Consider the following 23,765-nt stretch of genomic DNA (forward strand, 5'->3'; position numbering starts at 1 on the left):
AATTTAATTTACGTTAATTATATTATTAAGATAGCCATTAAAGAAAGCTAGACCAAGGGGTGGGTAGGAAGGACCAAAAGGCCCAGAGATAGCAGGAGTAAAAGATTAACACAAGGGCTGGATTGCCTCTTTTTCTTTGCTGTTAAAAGACAGAGCACACAGCAGCACTCCCACTCCCACAGAGACTCACCCAGTTCAGCTGCCTTTCAGCCAGACAGTAATACTGAGCACTGTTACAAGTCTGCTTATTTTCAAATATTGGTCCTGCCCTAGCAGCGAAAGGCCAACGAACAGCTCACCCCGACACAAGTCCAGAGACACAATGGGGGTTAGACCAGGACTGCCTCCTGATGCAGCGTTTCCTAACCGGTGTGCCGCAACACACCGTAGTATGCCGTGGCTGCAGTCTCATTTCCTGCCTCCCTCCTGGCCTGCAGAACGTTCTCCTGCCAGCAGGGGACATGGGAGAGCAGCATTTATCAGCCGCTGTTCCTGCTTTCCCCCTCTGCAAAAGAAACTGCAGGGGGCTCCTTAGGCTTGCGAGACCTGCTGGACCTGTGCAGTTCAGATTGCGGAGGGAGGCTGGCAAAGGAAGAAGAAGCAGCACTTGGTAAGCTGGGGGTGGTGTGGGGGAAAGGGACGGATGGATGTGCCACAGTGTGTGGGGGGGGGGGGGGGGGGAAGGGAAGAGAAGGTGATGATGCCAGGAGATGGGGGGGGGGGGGGAGGACAGGGACGTGGATGACTCCAGGCGTTGGGGGAGAAGGGTGGAGGGAGAGGGAGAGGGGAGGAAAGATGGAAGGTGATAATGATGCCAGGGAGTGAGGCTGAGGGAAGATGATGATGCCAGGAAGTGAGAGGGCAAATGATGCCAGAGTTGAAGGATTGGAGGAAGAGGGAAGAGAAAGCGATGATGACAGGGGATGGAGAGGGAAATTGATGATGCCAGGGGGTGAGGGGTGGAAGAAGAGGGAAAAAGAGGATGCCAGGGGATGGAGGGAGAGGGGTGGAGGCAGATGGAAGGTGATGATGATGCCAAAGGGTAAACGAGGGTGTGAAGGCAGAGGGAAGGAGATGATGTCAGGAGGAGAGGAAAGGTGATGAAGGGAGAAGGAAGATGATGATGCAAAGAGGTGGTAGAGGTGATGGAAGATGATATGATGCCTGGGGATGAGAGAGAGGGATGAAGGCAGAGGGAAGGAGATGAGGAGAAGAGGGAGAGTGAAGGTGATGATGATGAAGGGAGAAGGAAAGCGATGATGATGATGATGTGAGGGGGTAGGGAAGAGATGATGATGATGCCTGGGAGTGGGGGAAAGGGATGGAGGGAGAGGGAAGGTGATTATGATGCCAAGGGGTGGAGGAGAGGGAAAGTGATAATGATGATGCCAGAGGTGAGGCAGAGGGAGGGAGAGAGATGATGATGATGATGCCAGGGGGTGTGAGGGAGAGGAGTAGAAGGAAAGGGAAAGTAGTGGTGGTGATGATGATGTCAGGGGTGAGGTGATGGAGAGAGAAAGTGATGATGGGGAAGTGGGTGGTGTGCCACAACGAAGTGACCCCTGAGCCAGGTGTACCACAAAACAAAAAGGGTTGAGAACCACTGTCCTAATAATCTGGAGCCATCCAGGAGCCCTAGTTTGACATGCGCACTGCAGGAATGTGGCACCGAAGATTTTTTTGGAAGGAAGCCTCCTTATGGCTCTCTAAAAACAACATAGAAATTGCTTTTTCCTATTAAAAAAAAATAATAATGGTTTACATATGTGGTAAAAGGGTTTTGGCCTCATCTATGAAACCTGGAGGTGGAGGTGTGCAAAAAATTATACACATGAAGTACATTTTCACAGGACAGAGGCGAATACTTCTCTCAAGCTGGCCCACGCATCTTTTCTTTGCAGTGCGAGAAAATACAATTGCAGGAAGTTGAATATGCGCCAAGTATTTGTCCACTCAGGCAGCTTAGGGGATTCTGTCTTTCTAAATGTTTAACATCCATTTTGTAATGCAAAAAACCGCCAGGAGGCCATAGTATTAAAGGCTTTGGTATCCACCGATTACCATTTTCACTTCAAAAAGCAAATATTGTGTCGCCAAGTTCTCTGCTTCTCTCTGGTAATGAGGCCTCCTACCTCCCCTGCCCCATCTCGCAGGCAAGAACCACACCAAGTCACTCGGGGCATCCTACTCTGCCATTAATACTGTACGTCATACATATATGTAGAAAACTGCGCTCGCCTTGGCATGGCGATAGGCGATGAGAAAAGAATGAACCAATTTACATTTGGACAAAATGCAACAGAATCGCACAAGGACCTATTTGACCCCCCCCTCGAGCATTCGTCTGGAAGCGAACACGTCTCATCTCTTTAATCCTCTGTGATCCCTTTTGCTCGCAGCTCCTCTTGCACTCTTGCTAGGTACGTGGGATCAGGATAGCCAAACCTAAAGGCAAAAAGAGAGAGAGAGTTCTTTCTTAGCTCAGCAAACTCTTCCTTGAGTTCTCCAGTTTGATTTTTATTCCTCAAGAGGGAGAGGGGGAAAAAAATCATGGGGTTGTTTTTTGGAGGAACTAGCACTAGCAATTTGTTGTCACATTTTCGCCAAGGACTGTTTGATTGTGCGGTATTTTAAACGGCCACAGCCATTACACCATGCCATTAATTATTCTATTCTTGCTTTTTGCCTTCCTATTCATGCAGCTGTAATGATGCCATTACTTTTTTTTTTTTAATTTATAGATATTTGATATTCCACCTTTTACCCAAATTGCTGGAGAGTTTGTGATAAGGGACAGATCTACATTAGAGGACGGGTCATCGTCACTTTATCTCAGTCTATCCAGACACTGCAGGGTACTTATACAAACGTGCTGTCAGGCAATCTACCCCAGAGGTGGCTGCATGCATAATTTGGCAGCATTAAAAATGCACAGTGACTTGGGCTGGATTTAAAATAAGTCTATAAATTCTCCTTACCGGTATAAATCCCATGCATGCACATCTGTGCTCCTGAACCTCGCTGTTCGAAGGGCAGTCATTATATTTGAAGTATTTTTTGCCTGTTCTGCAGCAGAACTGGCTATTACCGGGGCCCTGCCTTGCTTACTGTTAAAGACTCTTTATTGTCTACTCAGGTGAAAGTACTCCACGACCTCGACATTCCAGTGCTCAAACTGGAAATCCGTAACTATCAGAACAGTTTCCTGTGACTTCTCCCCTCCCACCACCATCACCACAGCTCTTCCCCTGCATAACTTTGTTTTTCCTTTACCTAGTTATTTTTTACCCCTGTTCGATGTAAACCGACCTGATATGGTATTTAACCATGAAGATTGGTATAGAAAAAATGTTAAATAGATAATAAATAAATATTCCTCCCCCATGCTTCCTTTGTACCCTTCCTCGCACCCCTAGCCATTCATATTCCCCTCCTACTAAGGCTCCAGCCCAATAGCAAGCCCATCTTTCTCTTCCTCCCACCTCGCTGTCTCCATTGCGGGGCTGCCAACTGATTAAAAAATGGTTTCCTGACAACCTGCCAGATTTTTTTTTTACTGAGAACGTTTTTATGGACCCACATTATATTGTCACCATTTTGTGTGTTATTGGACTTATTATGTGGAGGTTTACCCCTCTGTGCGTTGCAAGGTTGCTTCTGTCTGCATCAGGAGTGGTTCGGTCAAAGGACCGAACCACATGTTTCATTGTAAAGCCCTGTTGGCCGGTTTATGTTACATGGAAACCGATGTGATGTTTGCTTAACGAATGTCGGCCATACAAAAATTTTAAATAAATAAATTAAATAAAAGGACGGCCACACCTTGTTTCATCTGGCGATGCATGGAGTCCTGTCATGGTTGGGCAGACATATTTGCTGCTTGCCCTAGGTTGACTGAGCTCTGCTTTCAGTCTGGGCTGGGATCAACCGGACCAGATGGCTGGAAGCTCAGCAGAAGCAGGGGGGGGGGGGTGAGACCATGTTTCAGCCCACTGAGTGCTGCTGCAGGATTTGCCCTTGCTTCCCAAGGCCCTGCACCTGGCGGTGATCACATGCCTCCTTGCCCAGAAGGACCGAGAGGTGCAGGTGGGTGGAGTGCCAGAAGTGTGCGCACGCGAGGTGGAGACAGGGCTCCCCCCCCCCACACCCGAGCGCTGCCGGCCCTTCCAGATCTTCAGCCCACACAACACGGACATGAAGTTGGCCCCCACTCTCTGGAGACCCAGGCCCCATCACTTGTAACATTTTTTTGTACTGACATGAAATCATTTTTATGGAGATAAACATGTGCTTATTACTGTCAGTAACTGTCATGATGATTGGCAGGAGAAGCAGCCTGCAAAGCAGGGTTCAAATCCCACTGCCACTCCTTGGGCAAATCACTTAACCCCATCCATTGCCTCCCGTACAAACTTAAAAGGTGAATTTTCAAAACATTACATGCATAGAAAATTAGCTTGTATGTGCATAAGTGGCTTCTACTTGTGCATTCCATTAAATGATCTTAAAAAAAGCGTTTATTGTGACGTGTGGGGGGAGTTCAGGCTGAAGAACCCAGAAGGTCTCGAAGACTGGACAGATGGTAGACTGAGTGGTTAAACTGGTAATTTCACTACCTCTTAAGGTCTTAAAATACACCAACTTACATGTAAATCCCAACTTACACCCGCCCTACTTTACATTTGCACATAAAACACACGCGAGTATACTTTTTAAAGAGGTGGCTAAAGTGCAAGGGTTCAAGGCACTGGCCAACATGGTTTCCATGCGTGCGTGCATTCACGTTGGCCCTCACACGCGTGTATGTTGTGAGGTGAGCATATACATTTTATAATCTTAGGAAATACTATGGCCATACGACATGCGGCCACGCACGCACACACATGAATGTCGGCGCGTGCAGTTGTTGTTTGAAAGTTAAGACTGTATGCCCTCTGGGACGAAGGAAACACCTACAGTACCTAAATGTAATCCAGTTTGAAGAGCCTGAAAGGCGGAACACAAACCAACTAAATTCTGCCCCTTTTCCTCCTCCCCCTGTGGTTAAGGCCAGTCCAGCGGTTTCTGCCTCCTCTGTGTGGGTGCAGGCCGGGCTGCCTTCTCCTCCTGCCTGAGGCCTCCATCTAGCTCTCTCTGCCCTGCCTCCTCCTTACTCTCACCCGGCACCTCATCTCCCCCCAACTTTCCTACTCCCTCACTCCTGTAAGTTTTGCTCTGCCCTGCCTTCCTCTTAAGTCTTCTTCTCCCTCCTTCTCATCCCCCTCAATACTGTGCCGCACCCTTCCTTCTGCCTGCTGTTTATGGTCTACACCTGTTTTAAATGTTATCTTCTTTTCCATTCCCCATTTTGTCTGTCCTCTTCCCCCCTTCTGTTGTGCTTTCTTGCCCTTGCTTATCCATGCTAGGTGATCCTCACCCATCTCGGAAGCGGCAGCGAAAGCAGCCTGGAGTGTGGGGAGGGATTTCCCCCGAGGGATGTGAATTCATTTCAAATAAATGGGTAAAATGTGACGAGAGAGTCCAGTTTTGATTTGGTGCATTCTTTCCGACACTAATGGATAGTGCCTCCAGCATGTTTATTTGTCTTTGTATACAGTGTGGTCTATAGGACGAGAAAAAAAAATGAAGGGTTTTTCTACTCTTCAAACCAGATAGACCCAGGGAAGGAAGGAAGGAGGACCAGTCAAGGTAAAGCTCTTTTTCGACCAGCCTACTATCCCAGTAAAACTTACTCTACTTAACCTGAATGGGAAAGAAAAACTTAACTTTCAGCAGTCACCATTCGGTTTAATTTTTTTCTCCGTTGCGTTTCAGAAAGAGGTTCTGATTCTGAGGCTCCTTCTCAAGAGTGAAAGGAAAAGGCAGAAGAGATGTATAAAGGGAAGGGGAAAGTAAGGTGGGCTTTTGCCTATTGTCATAGGGTCAGAGGAGACAACTGACCATTACAGGGTTACTGACCGGGATTAAGAGTGTATCGCTATCTGTCCGCATTCTGCAGCACGGGAGAGAAATATCTGCGTTTTACAGTAGCAGTGACCGACAGGCCACCAGGTACAACACAGCCTTTGCTCGCTGACTTTTGGTATGGAACCGAGTCAGTGTACCGTGTATGTGATTCTTCCACAAACTGCGTCACTTAGTTACTATTGTTAAGTCTAGAGTCAGGAAGCATATAGCAATGTCTGGCACACTTTGCTTCTAACAAAAGTGACTGTGGCTGGGCTGCTGATTTGTGTGTCCCACCCTAGTATTGCCAATTCAGTACACTACACTATAACACTAAAAGCCCCTAATCCACTACTAGTGATCTGAATGTTTTAAATTCCGTCATGCCACTGGCATCAACAGCAATGGAAGAGGAAGGAGAAAGGTTTTTCCATCCACAGGGACTTTGAAAGACCAGCTCTATTGGTGATAGCAGTTGGGATAGGAGCAGGAGTCCAACCAACCAAGATAAGGAGAGATTTTTTTTTTTTTCTTTCAGGAAGTGGAAACCAGCTTCAGCACCAGGGTCCGAATCTAGAGAGAGGAGAGAGCATCCTACAAGACATCAGAGGTGTGGAGGTACTTTACAGTTCTGGAAAAAATCAGCATACTGCAGAAGGATTTCATTGTTGAAAAGCCATCAGTAGACGTAAGGTACTTGATCATCTTTCAAACAGTGGTATGCAGCAGTAATTGCAAATGCACCACCCATTAGTGGTAGTTTCAAGGGTGGCTGCTGGTCCAAGCCTGGGAAACCCTCCTCTTCCATTCAAAGCAAAAGCAGGCAGTAGCAGAAAAGTTACAGAAAAAGGGGGAAGTCCATTCCAAAGCTCAGCATCCAGCCCCTTCTCCCAGCAAGGTGGCAGGCAAGCCACAATGGAGCAGCTGGGGTAGTGCTGCATATCACTGTCCCGGGGTAAAAGGGAGGCAGTATCAAAGGTGTTGAAATGGTGCATCTGGAAAATGAATGGCCTGGTTGAGAATATGGGATGAAGCAGCTGCTGTATCTGTTTGCCCCAATTACAAAATATCCTCCTGTAGGGTGAATTCAGACCAAAGGTTTCTGAGAATTCTGAAAAGGGCTCATTCTGAACCAAAGAAAATGGAAGACTGACAGCGATGCATTATGGGCATTCTTCTATTTTTGCTCAAACTGAGATATGCAGGCCTTGCAGGAGAAATGCATAGGTTGTGAAACCTAGCCTGGCATGGGCGCCAGTTTGTCTACTGTTAGCTTTGCTGAAACAAAGGGCTTTGATACTGATTGGAGGACACTTATCTCTAATGACATCTTGAGACTATGCAGGTCTCTATGCTAACATGAACTCCCTCAGAGCTGTGCTTAGAGCCCTCCATATGCACTGACTGGGTATCCATTCTGCAGATGGAGTGCTATAAAGTAAGTGAAACATCTCTGAGAGAGCATGCCATCAAGAGCTCGCCCCAGGGGACCTGAAGAAGCCTGTTTGTACCTCTGCCTGATCGTTGAGGCAGAGATGCTTACCCAGATGCTTGTGCCCAGCTGAGACACCTCACCTGTACACAAATGCACACAGATGCTGATGCCTTCACAGAAGGAAGCTACCCATCTTTTAACTGCTGTTTACCAGCACGGGGAGAAAACAAACTTTTAACTTTTAATTAAGGGGCTGAAGTTACCTTTTGTTCATGGGTAGCTGCAGTGCTACTTTAGAAATTGGTAAACTGTCTCTTACTTTCTAAATCACCTAAACAAAGTTATATCAATCAATTACATTTTAATTGATAAAACATCTCAATAAAATCTCTTATGTTAGACAAACTGAATGAATCCTTGTTCTGATTAAAATGAACGGAATACTTCATTCATCAATACTGGGCATTGTACAGCTGGCTGTTCCAATGTCTATATTTGTGGTGCTACCATCTTCCTTACACTCCAAGCCAACATTCATTAGGAAGCAAATCCCCATCCTGTACACTCAATTCCATAACTGGATGTTGGCGCAGCTGGCCAAGGTGGAAGGGAATACAGTCTGGTTTATCAGCAACATCTAGACTAACCAGAACACTATGCACACCTCTTTCTCCCTGATGGCACACTGGTGGCAGCTGGACAAGACAGGCAGGCAGCAACTCTAGCAGAGGCAGATCAGTAGCATACAAATGGGCTATGCTACATCCCCAAGTGATGGATGAAAACCGTACCGTGCCCATATCTTAATGGCAATAATGGGGATGATAGAGAGTTGTTGGCTAGAGTGGAAACATATGACTGTGCTAGGATTTTTGGTTTTGTTTTTTTAATTACAGACGGTGGCAAGAACATGACTAGGGCAGAGGAAGATGGGGACTATTAGGGAATCCAATGATTTGCACACTTGCTACACATTACGGTAAGGAACCCCCGGGGCTGGGTGGACAAGGAATATGGAAGCTTAACCCTGAATGAACTGATAGAAAAATGCAGGAAAATAGTGGGACATTTTCACCACAGCATGAAGGGGAAGCAGCAGCTCTGCATTGGCAGCAAACTGAATCCAGCCATGTGAAGGAAAAGCTGGACAAACGAGCTCTCTGGGCTGAGTCTAGTCCACAGGAAGTAGTTTGAGGACCCCTGCCACAAAGTTCAAGAAGAATCATTCTAGGCAAGGTTATCACAGTGAATACCACAAAGAGAAGTTAGAGGGTCTCCAGCAAGAGATCCTCAGGAGGTGCTGCTGCTCATGGGCTCCTTGCAGCTGCAACAGGAAAACAGGCTGAAACCCCTCATTCAGCTGGAGCCTTACATGCTAGCCACATTGTGTGATTCACAGAATAAAAGGCGTATATAGCCTTTCAGTCCAAAAGTCTAGTTCACTGAAAGAAGATGTTGGTGGCTAGAGTGCAGGAATGGAAGCGCCAGAGGCAGAGGGTATGTGGGGGCTGCAGTGAAGAAAGAGTCAGCATCTCACACAGTACTGTCAGTATGCGCAGCACCCTGTCAGCTACCACTTCCTGCCCCCACCTTTATCTGCCACACCCGCATGATCACTACAGAACAGGCTCTCCTGATAAAGACCATAGCTACAGCGTTTGGCAGCATAGATCTGTACCCCCTTGCACAAAATTCAGTCATGTGCTCTCTCGCCAAGCCCACTGAGGACATGGCTACAGACTCGGTATAGTGGGCACACAAGGCTGCAGTTTGGCCAGACCTGGCCAAGGTGGTCCAGCATTTCTTTTCGTGCTCCCAACCAGCATGATCTAGTTAAAGGGTATTTTCATTGGCCAGGGAGATATCACGGCTGGCCCCAGAGTTAGTGGAAAAGCTGGTCTTCATAAAAATAAAAGATCAAAAACTAAAAAGTGAAGAGCAAAATATCTACCATTATTTACTGTGAACTCCAAAAGTAATTATATAATTTAAAAGGATTCAATGTCCCATTGATAAATATATTAGCATCAAAATGTGGCTCCCCCATTATTAAAGCAAGTACGGAAAACCACAAATCATTTGCCAGTCCTTGCATTCAAACTCTCTTCTTTTTTTCTATATATATTATTTCATATTTGAATCTTGTGCAACAACTGCAATCCCATACTTCAAAGGATGCCAAACGCTAGTTGTGAAATATGATACTTAGCTTTTCATAATAAATTTCCCCTTCACTGCTTGGTTTCTCTGAATTTCCACATAAATGGCAGGAGGATTGAATGCATAGCTAAAATGAACCAATGCCCACACTTTTTGCTCTCAGTGCCTTGCTCTGTTGTACCCAGTTGCCATTGCTGCCTCACATGCTCCTCCTGCCCCACCTCTCTCTTGGCTATACTGGTGCTTTTTGGGCACAATAACAAAAAAAAAAAGAATCCTTCTCTTCCCAACATGCCTCTCTCCTGCATCAGCACCTTGCTGTGCTATTCTGCCACTGTAACTGCCTGGCCTGCTCCTCTCACAGTACCTTGGTGTGCTCATGCCACTCTTATTGGTGCCCTTCACCCATCTCTTGGTACCTGGGGGGTGTTCCTGTGTCACATTTGCCTCTTTTTGAGTGCCTTGGAGTCTTACTGCCACTGTTGTTGGTACCCTTTCCCCCTTGGTGACTCGGATGTCCATGCCAGCTGTTGATGATGCCCTTTGCCTCTGTTTTGGAGCCTTGGGGGTGCCATTGTTAGTGCTGCTGTGCTCCCTCACAGTGACTTGTGTTTGTGTTTCTGTTAGGGCCGGTCTGCCCCACCACAGTTCCTTCGACTAAGCTTTTCATGCCACTCTTGGTGCCACTTTGCTCCACTCCGTGTTTTGGAGAGCTACTCCTTCCGCCGCTGCTTACCTGCCTGCAAGTTTCATTAAACCTGGATAGAAAACCCCAATTTTACAACCCAAATAGGATGCACTGCTTCCTCCATTGACTTTAACGGAAAACAAACGGCCAAATGAATGAAATAAACCAATAAAATTTTAGGATCTGAACCAAACACCATAAGCCAAAACAATAATTCTTTCCACTTGCATCCCTGGTCTCCCCCAGCAGCAGTAGTTATGGTCCAACAGGTATTGAAAAGCAGGATCTCTCATCTCCTGCAGAAATGGTTATTACAGGAGGCCAAGGTAGACAGGTGACCCCTGTCTGCTGCTTCTTTCATTCCTGCAGTGCCAGGGAGCTGCTACTGCCTCCACCCCCCCCCCCCCCCGGAGACTTTAACTGGCTGGAACCTCTTCACTCTTTTCCAGGGTGCCAGGAGTCAGCGCAATGCCCTCCTCCTGCTTCTTTTCTCCTGCCTTTTGGGCGCACCAGCAGCTCATGCTCTCTCTCTCTCCCTATGTGAGGCTGGAAGCAACACCTCTTCCCTCTTTTTTGCTAGGGTCTCCTCCTGCCTTGCAGAACACGCACTGCTTCCTGCTTTCTCTCCTGAGAGGAAGACTAGCCACTGCTGTTTCCTGCTCACCGCATGGGCTAGCACTTACTGCTGCCTCCTGCTTCCCAAATGCTTGAGACCACTATAGCTGCCAGAACTCTATTCCAGCCCATTTTGCGTCCTGGGCTGGCCCTTGAGTTTTAGGCTGAGCTAATTTAGGACTAGCAACTCCATTTTCTCTAAGAAAATCAGAAATTACATGTCCAGGGACTCTATCGTGCTAAAACCAGGCATGGCTCATCTTGTCCCTGATAACCTATAGGCAAGTGACACTCGTGTCTTAAAGAACTCCCTGACGCCGCTGCAGTACCAAAGCAGTGATATCAGCATGCCCCACTGCCTTGTGGGAAGAGGGTGGGGCATGTGACATCACAGGAAGTTCTGGGGACACTCTGTGTAAGCCCCCAGCAGCATTGAGCTTACTCACAGACCAGGTGAGTACATCTGCATCTGCCTGGACATTGTACTGTTTGCAGTACTGCTTAGGAAAGTACCCCCTTAAAGTTAAGTGGTACATACAGCTGGGGTCCTCCTGAGCAATTGGTTTTATGGTGGATGTCATTCCAAGTAATGACGTTTGGCCTTCCAGTTGTCATCGAAGTCCCAATGGTGAAGGTCAATCGCTGGTCAAAAGCCTTTCGGAACAGAGCCAAGACCTTATTTCCCTCTGGACAGTCAGGTAAGTACGCGACACGGGTAGTGCCGGGGTATCGCACTCCAGGGTTGGGGTGTTCGGCCTGCAAGATGAGGACAGAAGGCATAGATTGTCATAACAAGCTCACTATCACCAGGTTGAGCCCTCCCCACTACTACAGACTCGTGGGTCCTGCACTCAGTGAACTGGATGATTCCTGGTCCAAAATCAAGGTCTCTTAACATATTGGGCAAAGATGCAGCTGTAGTGGCTGGCACAATTATTTATATCACCACTGCTAAAGTTAGTATAGAGGAATTAGTGGGAATTCAGTGACGGATTTAGGATTTCACTGCCATTAGGCACTGTTTTAAAGGTATACTTGTAAGGTACTCTTAGCGAGATATACTCTATGGGGTAGATTTTCAGACGAGCGCAAACAGCCTACTTTTGTTTGCGCTCCAGGCGCAAACAAAAGTACGCTGGATTTTAGTAGATACGCGCGTAGTCGCGCGTATCGGCTAAAATCCTGGATCGGCGCGCGCAAGGCTATCGATTTCGTATAGCCTGCGCGCGCCGAGCTGCGCTGCCTACCCCCGTTCCCTCCTAGGCCGCTCCGAAATCGGAGCGGCCTAGAAGGGAACTTTCCTTTGCCCTCCCCTCACCTTCCCCTCCCTTCCCCTACCTAACCCACCCGCCCGGCCCTGTCTAAACCCCCATCCTACCTTTGTCGGGGGATTTACGCCTCCCGGAGGGAGGCGTAAATCCCCGCGCGCCAGCGGGCCTCCTGCGCGCCGGGCCGCGACCTGGGGGCGGGTACGGAGGGCGCGGCCACGCCCCCGGGCCGTAGCCACGCCCCCGTACCCGCCCCCAAAACGCTGCCGACACGCCCCCGCAACGCCGCGCGCTCCGGCCACGCCCCCGACACGCCTCCCGACACGCCCACTCCGAAAACCCCGGGACTTACGCGAGTCCCGGGGTTCTGCGCGCGCTGGTGAGCCTATGTAAAATAGGCTCACCGGCGCGCAGGGCCCTGCTCGCGTAAATCCGCCCGGTTTTGGGCGGATTTACGCGAGCAGGGCTCTGAAAATCCGCCCCTATATATAAAATAGAAATTAAAAAAAAAAAAAAATAGGCTATATATATATATATATATATAGCCTTTCTAATCTTAAAGAGTGAATCTCTCTCACAGTCTCGGGCCGATACAGTAAAGTCTGCGGGAGAGCAGACAAACGCCCGCTCTCCCGGTGTGCGCATCGGCCCTTCGCCGGTGCGCGCGATTCTGTATTTAAATTAGGTGACGCAGTAAAAACGGGGAAAAGGAGGCGTTAGGGACACTAGTGCGTCCCTAGCGCCTCCTTTTTGACAGGAGCAGTGGCTGTCAGCGGGTTTGACAGCCGATGCTCAATTTTGCCGGCGTCGGTTCTCGAGCCCGCTGACAGCCATGGGCTCGGAAACCGGACGCCGGCAAAATTGAGTGTCCGGGCAAAAATTGAGCGTCCGGGCGAAAATTGAGCCGTGGGCGAAATTCAAAATTTATTTTTTTTTACCTTTTTTACTTTTCGGGACCTCAGACTTAATATCGCTATGATATTAAGTCGGCGGGTGCACAGAAAAGCAGTTTTTACTGCTTTTCTGTGCACTTTCCCGGCGCCGGAAGAAATTAGTGCCGACCTTTGGGTCGGCGCTAATTTCTGAAAGTAAAATGTGCGGCTTGGCTGCACATTTTACTTTCTGTATCCCGCGCGCGTACCTAATAGGGTCAGCAACATGCATTTGCATGTTGAGGGCGCTATTAGGTGCCGCGGGTTGGACACGCGTTTTCCTCCCCTTACTGAATAAGGGGTAAGGGAAAACGTGCGTCCCAGAGCAGGCTAACAGTGCGCTCCATCGGAGCGCACTGTACTGTATCGGCCTGTTAGGCAGGCAGGATATAAATAAAGTAGAAATAAAGGAAGTCTATATTTCGCTACGAGCAACTTACAGGTATACCTTTACACTGTCATCTCTATTGCACAGCCCCACAGTTTCCTGCGGCAGCTCACAAGTAAATTCTGTGGCAAAAACTTGAAAGCACAATGACAAACCTTTCCAACGTTTATTTTACATTATAAAAGTAATGAGGTTTTCCCACCTTGATTGTGTCCATACAATTTATTTTCTTCTTATGAGGTAAGGAAAAGGAATGTCAAGCATCAGTACAGGGAGAATATCTCAGGGATGGGGAGGAAGGAGAAGAGAAGATGAGAGGACTAGGGGAGGGTTAGAAGAAGAGAGGAAAACCAGAAATGAGCGGAGAATGTGAAAAGACTAGGGGTGGGGGGAGGGGAGTATGAAAAGGTAAAAGGAACTGGGGATAGGGAACTTAGACACATTCCTACTCCCATAGCAACCTAAAACTTAACTAGGAACTGATCAAAATTGAGATGAAGGCAGCAGTCCAGCAGCAAGAGGGGGGCTTCCCAGTCTTTTGCATCGAGTGTCACATGTATGATTTTTTACCCACCGGTGAGAAGTTGTACATGTGCATGCGATGCAAAGAGCTCCTGGCTCTCAGAGAACGAGTCCGATCTCTGGAGGCTAGAGTGGCAGACCTGGAGGAGCTGAGGGAGACAGAGAGGTATATAGATGAGACCTTCAGGGACATAGTAGTCCAGTCCCAACTTCAGACTGGCAGCCCTGGTGCTGCCTTGGAGGAAGAAGGTCTCATAATGGGAGAGCACCAACCAGGTGTAGCAGGAAAGGATCCTGTAGCAAGGACCTGCTCTCTAGGTGATGCATTGTCCTTTCGCACTGAGGATATCTCCCCAAGGCCTACTGCCCAGGAGGGAAGGGTTAGGTCGGCCGTCATAGTTGGTGATTCGATTATTAGGAATGTAGATAGCTGGGTGGCGGGTGGGCGTGAGGATCGCCTGGTAACATGCCTACCTGGTGCGAAGGTGGCGGACCTCACGCGTCACCTAGATAGAATTTTAGACAGTGCTGGGGAGGAGCCGGCTGTCGTGGTACACGTGGGCACCAACGACATAGGAAAATGTGGGAGGGAGGTTCTGGAAGCCAAATTTAGGCTCTTAGGTAGAAAGATTAAATCCAGAACCTCCAGGGTAGCATTCTCTGAAATGCTCCCTGTTCCACGCGCAGGTCACCAGAGGCAGGCAGAGCTCCGGAGTCTCAATGCGTGGATGAGACGATGGTGCAAGGAAGAGGGATTCAGTTTTGTTAGGAACTGGGGAACCTTTTGGGGAAGGGGGAGTCTCTTCCGAAGGGATGGGCTCCACCTTAACCAGGGTGGAACCAGACTGCTGGCGCTAACCTTTAAAAAGGAGATAGAGCAGCTTTTAAACTAGAACAAAGGGGAAAGCCGACAGTCGCTCAGCAGCGCATGGTTCGGAGAGATGTATCTTTAAAGGATACTAATGATGCATTAGAATTAGGGCATCCCGACAGTGAGGTTCCAATAATTAGAAAAGTAGTCCAAGTGCCTGTAACTAAAAACTCACCTGAACTAAAAAATTCTAACTTATCCCTATCAATTAAAAAGCAGAATAAAAATACAAACAAAAAACAAACTTTGAAATGTTTGTATGCTAATGCCAGAAGTCTAAGAAGTAAGATGGGAGAATTAGAATGTATAGCAGTAAATGATGACATAGATTTAATTGGCATCTCAGAGACATGGTGGAAAGAGGATAACCAATGGGATGGTACAAATTATATCGCAATGACAGAGAGGAGCAGTCGGGAGGAGGTGTAGCGCTTTATGCCCGGGATGGCATAGAGTCCAACAGGATAAACATCCTGCATGAGACTAAATACAAAATTGAATCTTTATGGGTAGAAATCCCTTGTGTATCAGGGAAGACTACAGTGATAGGGGTATACTACCGTCCACCTGGTCAAGATGGTGAGATGGACAGTGAAATGCTAAGAGAAATTAGGGAAGCTAACCAAATTGGTAGTGCAGTAATAATGGGAGACTTCAATTACCCCAATATAGACTGGGTAAATGTATCATCGGGTCACGCTAGAGAGATAACGTTCCTGGATGGAATAAATGATAGCTTTATGGAGCAATTGGTTCAGGAACCGACGAGAGAGGGAGCAATTTTAGATCTAATTCTCAGTGGAGCACAGGACTTGGTGAGAGAGGTAACGGTGGTGGGGCCGCTTGGCAATAGTGATCATAATATGATCAAATTTGATTTAATGACTGGAAAAGGAACAGTGTGCAAATCCAAGGCTCTCGTGCTAAACTTTCAAAAGGGAAACTTTGATAAAATGAGAAAAATTGTTAGAAAAAAACTGAAAGGAGCAGCTACAAAAGTAAAAAATGTCCAAGAGGCGTGGTCATTGTTAAAAAATACCATTCTAGAAGCACAGTCCAGATGTATTCCACACATTAAGAAAGGTGGAAAGAAGGCAAAACGATTACCGGCATGGTTAAAAGGGGAGTTGAAAGAAGCTATTTTAGCCAAAAGATCTTCATTCAAAAATTGGAAGAAGGATCCAACAGAAGAAAATAGGATAAAGCATAAACATTGGCAAGTTAAATGTAAGACATTGATAAGACAGGCTAAGAGAGAATTTGAAAAGAAGTTGGCTGTAGAGGCAAAAACTCACAGTAAAAACTTTTTTAAATATATCCGAAGCAGAAAGCCTGTGAGGGAGTCAGTTGGACCTTTAGATGATCGAGGGGTTAAAGGGGCACTTAGAGAAGATAAGGCCATCGCGGAAAGATTAAATGATTTCTTTGCTTCGGTGTTTACTGAAGAGGATGTTGGGGAGGTACCCGAAATGGAGAAGGTTTTCATGGGTAATGATTCAGATGGACTGAATCAAATCACGGTGAACCTAGAAGATGTGCTAGGCCTGATTGACAAACTGAAGAGTAGTAAATCACCTGGACCGGATGGTATACACCCCAGAGTTCTGAAGGAACTAAAAAATGAAATTTCAGACCTATTAGTAAAAATTTGTAACTTATCATTAAAATCATCCATTGTACCTGAAGACTGGAGGATAGCAAATGTAACCCCAATATTTAAAAAGGGCTCCAGGGGCGATCCGGGAAACTACAGATCGGTTAGCCTGACTTCAGTGCCAGGAAAAATAGTGGAAAGTGTTCTAAACATCAAAATCACAGAACATATAGAAAGACATGGTTTAATGGAACAAAGTCAGCATGGCTTTACCCAGGGCAAGTCTTGCCTCACAAATCTGCTTCACTTTTTTGAAGGAGTTAATAAACATGTGGATAAAGGTGAACCGGTAGATATAGTATACTTGGATTTTCAGAAGGCGTTTGACAAAGTTCCTCATGAGAGGCTTCTAGGAAAAGTAAAAAGTCATGGGATAGGTGGCGATGTCCTTTCGTGGATTTCAAACTGGCTAAAAGACAGGAAACAGAGAGTAGGATTAAATGGGCAATTTTCTCAGTGGAAGGGAATGGACAGTGGAGTGCCTCAGGGATCTGTATTGGGACCCTTACTGTTCAATATATTTATAAATGATCTGGAAAGAAATACGACGAGTGAGATAATCAAATTTGCAGATGACACAAAATTGTTCAGAGTAGTTAAATCACAAGCAGATTGTGATAAATTGCAGGAAGACCTTGTGAGACTGGAAAATTGGGCATCCAAATGGCAGATGAAATTTAATGTGGATAAGTGCAAGGTGATGCATATAGGGAAAAATAACCCATGCTATAATTACACGATGTTGGGTTCCATATTAGGTGCTACAACCCAAGAAAGAGATCTAGGTGTCATAGTGGATAACACATTGAAATCGTCGGTTCAGTGTGCTGCGGCAGTCAAAAAAGCAAACAGAATGTTGGGAATTATTAGAAAAGGAATGGTGAATAAAACGGAAAATGTCATAATGCCTCTGTATCGCTCCATGGTGAGACCGCACCTTGAATACTGTGTACAATTCTGGTCGCCGCATCTCAAAAAAGATATAATTGCGATGGAGAAGGTACAGAGAAGGGCTACCAAAATGATAAGGGGAATGGAACAACTCCCCTATGAGGAAAGACTAAAGAGGTTAGGACTTTTCAGCTTGGAGAAGAGACGACTGAGGGGGGATATGATAGAGGTGTTTAAAATCATGAGAGGTCTAGAACAGGTAGATGTGAATCGGTTATTTACTCTTTCGGATAGTAGAAAGACTAGGGGACACTCCATGAAGTTAGCATGGGGCACATTTAAAACTAATCGGAGAAAGTTCTTTTTTACTCAACGCACAATTAAACTCTGGAATTTGTTGCCAGAGAATGTGGTTCGTGCAGTAAGTATAGCTGTGTTTAAAAAAGGATTGGATAAATTATTGGAGGAGAAGTCCATTACCTGCTATTAAGTTCACTTAGAGAATAGCCACTGCCATTAGCAATGGTTACATGGAATAGACTTAGTTTTTGGGTACTTGCCAGGTTCTTATGGCCTGGATTGGCCACTGTTGGAAACAGGATGCTGGGCTTGATGGACCCTTGGTCTGACCCAGTATGGCATTTTCTTATGTTCTTATGTTCTTAAGGAGAGGGAGAGGGAAAGATTGGCAATCTGGAATGGAGGAAGAGGAAGAAGGGGAGGAGGGAGTAGGTTCCAGGATCTGAGGAGAAGGGACAAGGGAGGTTCTTGGATCTGGGGGACAGAATCAGAGATCGAGAGAGAGAGAAAGAATCTGAATTGTGATGGCAATGGTGGGGGAAGAGCTCTGGGAAGAGGCAGGTGTCCCTATCATTCTCTATTCCTGCTGCCCCTCTCAACCTCTAGTATCTTCCCACCCCCTGAATGATCCCCCACTCCCAATCTACCCAAAATGATTGTCTGCTCCAGTCTCACACCCTCCTCTCCTGTTCTTGAATGACAGGAGAGGAGGGGCTGCACTCGGGAGCACAGTAGCTCTTCTTTGCTCTGTCTGCTCCAGGCTCGCCTCCCGTTCCCTGCACAATGCCTGGGAGGTCAGGAAGCAGAGGGCTGTTCTCTGCTGAGCCAGATTCAGCACAGCCGAAAGGCAGCAAATCCTCTGCCCCCTCCTCAGATATTTGCCATTCTCAGTAAAGGCCTAGTGTGCCTATCGACAAAGGCCTGGTCCTGCTAATTTACTTTAGTAGTAGTTGATTTTTTTTTTGTCCTGCATAGTGTTCAGTTATGTTTTTGGACCCAGTAGTTTGTTCTTTCTTTATTCCTTCCAGCTCAGTCAGAACCAATGCCGGGATTCTGGCCTCAGCAGCCTTCATTCACGACTACCCGAGGAGTTTTCTCCTGGTTTAACAGATCCCCCCTCCTTCCAGCTGTTCCTAGTCTGATCACCGCAGTAACAGTTCTGAGGCCGCAAACCTTGCCTCAAGGCTCCTTCCAGAACCCTGCATCATGGACTCTAACTCCAGCCACCAGGGGTCACCCTTAACAACCACCATGACTCCCTCAACAGTATCCCCAGCCAGCCCAGAGTGCAGAAAGCTGGAGCCGAGGACCTTTCAGTGGCAGTACACAGGCCAGGCCCTGGGTAGTTATTTTAAGGGTTTCACTATTAGAATTCTTTGAAGGCATACAATATTCACGTGGGTAAGGGTGAGCTGGCTGATACAGTGTGTCTGGATTTTCAGAAAATCATTTCATAAAGTCCCTCATGCGAGACTTTTCAGTAAATTAAAAAGTCACGAGGCAGAAAGCAATGACTTACTTCGGACTGTTAACTGGTTAAAAGATAGGAAACGGAGTAAGACTATATGGTCAGCTTACCCAGTGGTGACAGGTGAACGATAGAATGCCCCCGGGATTTGTATTGGGACCAGTGCTGTTTAAAGGCGGGGGAGGGGGAGGGATGTCCTGAAAACCCAACTGGCTGGGTGTGTCCCAAGGTCTGGTTTAAAGTAGTCATTAATGATTTGGAAAAGGGAGAAAAGAATGACGTGATCAGATCTGTAGAATCCACAAAATTCTTCAAAGTCGTTACAACACAAGCAGATTGTGGGACTGCAAGAGGCCCTTGCGAGGATGGGAAACCAGGAATCTACTGTAAATAGCTGATGAAAGTTTAAAGTTAATGCACGTAGGGAAAAATAATCCCGACTGTAGGTACAGGATGCTGGGTTCTGTATTAGGCGTCACCACCCAGGAAAAAGACCTTGGAGTCTGTACGGACGATACGCTGAAATCCTCAGCCCTGTGTGCGGCAGCGGTGGTCAAAAACCAAAGAGAATGTTAGGAATGATTTGAAAAGCAATGGAGAATAAAACAGAAAATATCGCATTGCCTTTCTATACATCCATGGCGAGACTGCACCTCGAGCACTCTGCGCAGCTCTGGTTGCCTCATCTCAAAAAAACACGTAGCAGAACTATAAAAAGCACAGAGAGAAAGGCAACAAAAACGATAAAGGGGATGGAATGATTTCCCTATGAAGAACGGTCTAACAGGTTAGGGCTCTTCAGCCTGGAGAGAGGATCTGATAAAGGTTTTTAAAATCATGAGTGGTATGGAACAAGTGACAGGAGCGGTTACTTATGTTTTCAAACTTTAAGGCTTGGGAACATTCCAAGACGTAAAACAAATTTAAGAAAGCGATTTTTTTTTTCAGTAAGTGCACGTCTAAGCTGTGGAACTTGTTGCCAGAAGAGGAGGTGAAGGTGATAATATAGCGGGGTTTTCAAAAGCGTTTGGACAAATTTCTAGGAGCAATGGTTCCCAGCTATTGATGTCATGGCACACCTGGCCCAGGGTTCATGTCATCGTGGCACACCACCACCATCACCTTCTCTTCCCTCCTACCCCTTGGCATCATCATCCCCTTCACTTTCCTCTCCTCCAGCAGCATCCCTTCTCTTCCCTTCCTCCATCCTTGGCATTATCATCACCTTCACCTCCCTTCCCCTCTCCCCAGTAGCATCATCATCTTCTCTTACTCCTCCCCTGGCATCACCACCATCTTCCATTCCCTCTCCCCCAGCAGCCTCACATTCTTCCCTTCCCTCTCCCCTCCCCCTGGCATCATCATTTTCCATCTTTCTCCACCCCCCTAGCATCACCTTCACCCACCCGCTGGCATCGCCACCCTCCCTTTCTTCCCTGCTGCCCCCCCCCCCCATGGCATCACTTTCCCTTAGCTTGCCTCTTCCTTCATCCCCTGGCATCATCAACTTCTCCCTTCCCTCTCCCCCAGCATTACCACGTCACCTCCCCCACCCCCTGGCATTATTACTCTCCCTTTTCTCTCCCCCAACACCTGGCTCCATCATCTTCACGTCCCTTCACTCTTTCTCCACCTCTCCTTCTCTTCCCTCTCACTTGGCATCATCACCTTATCTTAAGAACATAAGAAAATGCCATACTGGGTCAGACCAAGGGTCCATCAAGCCCAGCATCCTGTTTCCAACAGTGGCCAATCCAGGCCATAAGAACCTGGCAAGTACCCAAAATCTAAGTCTATTCCATGTTACCATTGCTAGTAATAGCAGTGGTTATTATCTAAGTCAACTTAATTAATAGCAGTTTATGGACTTCTCCTCTAGGAACCTTTGCAAACCTTTTTTAAACCAAGTTACATTAACTGTCCTAACCATATCCTTCGGCAACAAATTACAGAGCTTAATTGTGCATTGAGTGAAAAAGAATTTGGGCCGATTTGTTTTAAATGTGCTACTTGCTAACTTCATGGCATGCCACCTAGTCCATTCTCGCTTCTTTCCCACCGCTTGGCAACAACACCTTCCCCCTCTCTCTCCAGCTGGCATCATCTTCCCTCTCCTTCCAACCCCCAGGCATCATCACCTTCTCTCTCCCTCCAATTCCCCCCCCCCGGCACATTCATCTCTCCCTCCTTCTCTACCCCTATGTTTTGGAACAGGAAGAGGTCTGAGCAGTGCTTACCTGGTGCTGCTGGTTTGTCCTCTGCCAGCTTGCCTCTGCAATCAGAACTGCACAAGGCCAGCAGATCTTGCAATACTACAGGGCCCTGTGCAGCTTCAGCTGCAGAGAAGAGACAGCAAAAGGGGGAAAGCAGCGGCAGATAAGCACTGGTCTCCACCCTTGCCACCACAGATGGGATGACATCTCGCAGGCCAGGAGGAAAAGAGAAAAACAAAAAGACTGCGCCCGCACCTCAATTCTTATCTGGGTCTTTTCAAGGCACACCTGCACTGCAGCTGCGGCACAGTAGTTGGGAAATGCTGTTCTAAAGGACAGGTTCATTAACAACTATTAGCCAGGTAGGTTTAGGGATCACCATCTCTCCTGGCTAGGATCTGGGAGTGAACAACAGGAAATGGATTTCCCCATTAGAATCTGTAAGAAACTTCTTCCAAGAAGTTACCCAGATTGGCCGCTGTTGGAGATGGGATGCTGAGCTCTATCAGGGCCGGCTTTAGAGATAATAGTGCCCTGTACATGAGCCAGAAGTGGTGCACTTCAGGAAACTGTGGAGCAGCGGAAAAGCTAAATGTAACCAGTTTGCATTAACTAACAACTAAAATTTAGCATTCATGTTATTTGTAAACCATTTTAAACAGAGTGGCTTACTGGCTAAAGCAATGGGCTGAGAACTAGGGTTCAAATTCCACTTCTCCTGACAGTCCTTGTGACCTTGGACAAGTCACTTTATCTCTTTGGGGAATGGATTTATTGTATCTGAATTCTAAAAAATAAAATGCTGTAAGCCACCCTGAGTATTATTTTGAAAGGTGAAAACCAAAAGTAAAAAATGAAATGGAATTATGGTAAAGCTTTTAAAAAGTCAGGTTGTTTGACATATGTTTAATGTGATCCTGATCTTCCAATCTGGCTCAAAAAATGAAGTGCTGCCCCATGTCAGGTTTGTTCTTCTGTCACATTTTCCTGCTTTCTCTTCTTAAGTTCTCTCTCTCACTAGCCACCCCAGCTCCCTTTGCTTACTCCCACTCTCCCAAGATTGCTCACTCCTCCATCTCCTCTGCTCACGCTCTCTCCATCCGTTTTTTGTACACCCTCCCCCATTCTCACTCTCTCCCCATTCACATTTTGCTCCCCTCCCCATTTGGTTTCTCTCTCCTGCATGATCTGCCCTCCTGCCGATAGGAGAAAAGAAAGCAACAGAACTCGTTTCGGCCCAGATATAAACTTCCTAGGGAATAATTTTTCTCTTATTTGCAAGTACAGCATTTCCTGAAAAGTAAGGATATTGCGAATCATCTATTCTCGGGGAAGACTTTGGTAGAGGGTATTTGCGAGGAAGCTGACAAAATAAAAGGGATGATATCCAAACTATAGATAGTTTTGAATGCAGTCTTGAATAACACCCCAGATCATAAAAGGGCTTGGTAAAAAGATCTGGGTCAGGTTTTTTCTGATGAAGAATGGAACCTGTCTTTTGCAAGGGTCCATAAATCCTCTCTCTCTGCATACCTGACTGAAAATAGTTATAAACTCCTCTTTAGATGGTATCTTACGCCGGAAAAATTGTATAGAATGTATTCAAGAGTGAGCGATAAATGTAGGCAAGGATGTTCTCAGGTGGGAACTCTTTTTCACAAATGGTGGACGCAGGGCCGGCGGAACCACTAGGCGAGCTAGGCCTGTGCCTAGGGCACCGAGACTTAGGGGGGGCCGCGGCAGGCAGCAGAATTTTGAAAGGGCAAAAAGTGCCCTTTCAAAATTCTGCCAGCCTTCGACTCGCCTAGATGGAGACCAAGCGTTGAGATTTAGGGGGCGCTGCGGCAGGCAGCCAGCTCCCGACTCGCCCTGCCGCCCCGCCAGTGTCACCCTCCCGACACCCCCCTAGTGGTCCAGCGGGGGTCCCGGGAGCGATCTGCCGCTCCCGGGACCCCCGCTGCCACTAAGCAAAATGGCGCCGGTGATCTGTAGCCCCTACCATGTGACAGGGGTTGAAGGCCACCGGCGCCATTTTGCTTAGTGGCAGCGGAGGGCCCGGGAGCGGCAGATCGCTCCCGGGCCCTCCGCTGGACCACCAGGGGGGGCGTCGGGAGGGTGGCACGGGGGGGGGGGGGGGAGGCAGGGAGAGTCAGGGGCTGGCTGCCTGCCGCGGCCCCCCTTAAGTCTCGGCGGCTGGTTTCCGGCTGCACCGATCTTCCTTTCTTCGGCCACGTGATCAGCTAGACCGGCTGCGCCGATCTTCTTTCTGTGTGTGTGTATGTGTATGTGATGTGATGTATATGTAAGAAAGGAATGGAGCTTCTGAGTGTGAGTGTATGTGAGAAAGGAATCTGCCAGTTTAAAAAAATGAAGTGTGATAATACATATACCTCAACTTTTGTGCTGATTTTGTT

At 47.2% G+C, this 23,765-nt stretch overlaps 1 protein-coding gene across 1 annotated transcript in view; it reads right to left on the reverse strand.

The window, feature by feature from the left end:
* Positions 1-1,416: 1,416 nt before the first annotated feature.
* DTX3 (deltex E3 ubiquitin ligase 3) overlaps positions 1,417-23,765 on the reverse strand; it is a 58,849-nt gene continuing 36,500 nt past the window's right edge. The window contains 2 exon segments of the mRNA XM_029594927.1: positions 1,417-2,445; positions 11,383-11,600. Of these exon segments, the coding sequence (XP_029450787.1) occupies positions 2,370-2,445; positions 11,383-11,600 (294 nt within the window). The 3' untranslated portion in view covers positions 1,417-2,369.

The sequence above is a fragment of the Rhinatrema bivittatum genome, chromosome 3 (assembly GCF_901001135.1).
Source record: "Rhinatrema bivittatum chromosome 3, aRhiBiv1.1, whole genome shotgun sequence".
NCBI lineage: Eukaryota > Metazoa > Chordata > Amphibia > Gymnophiona > Rhinatrematidae > Rhinatrema > Rhinatrema bivittatum.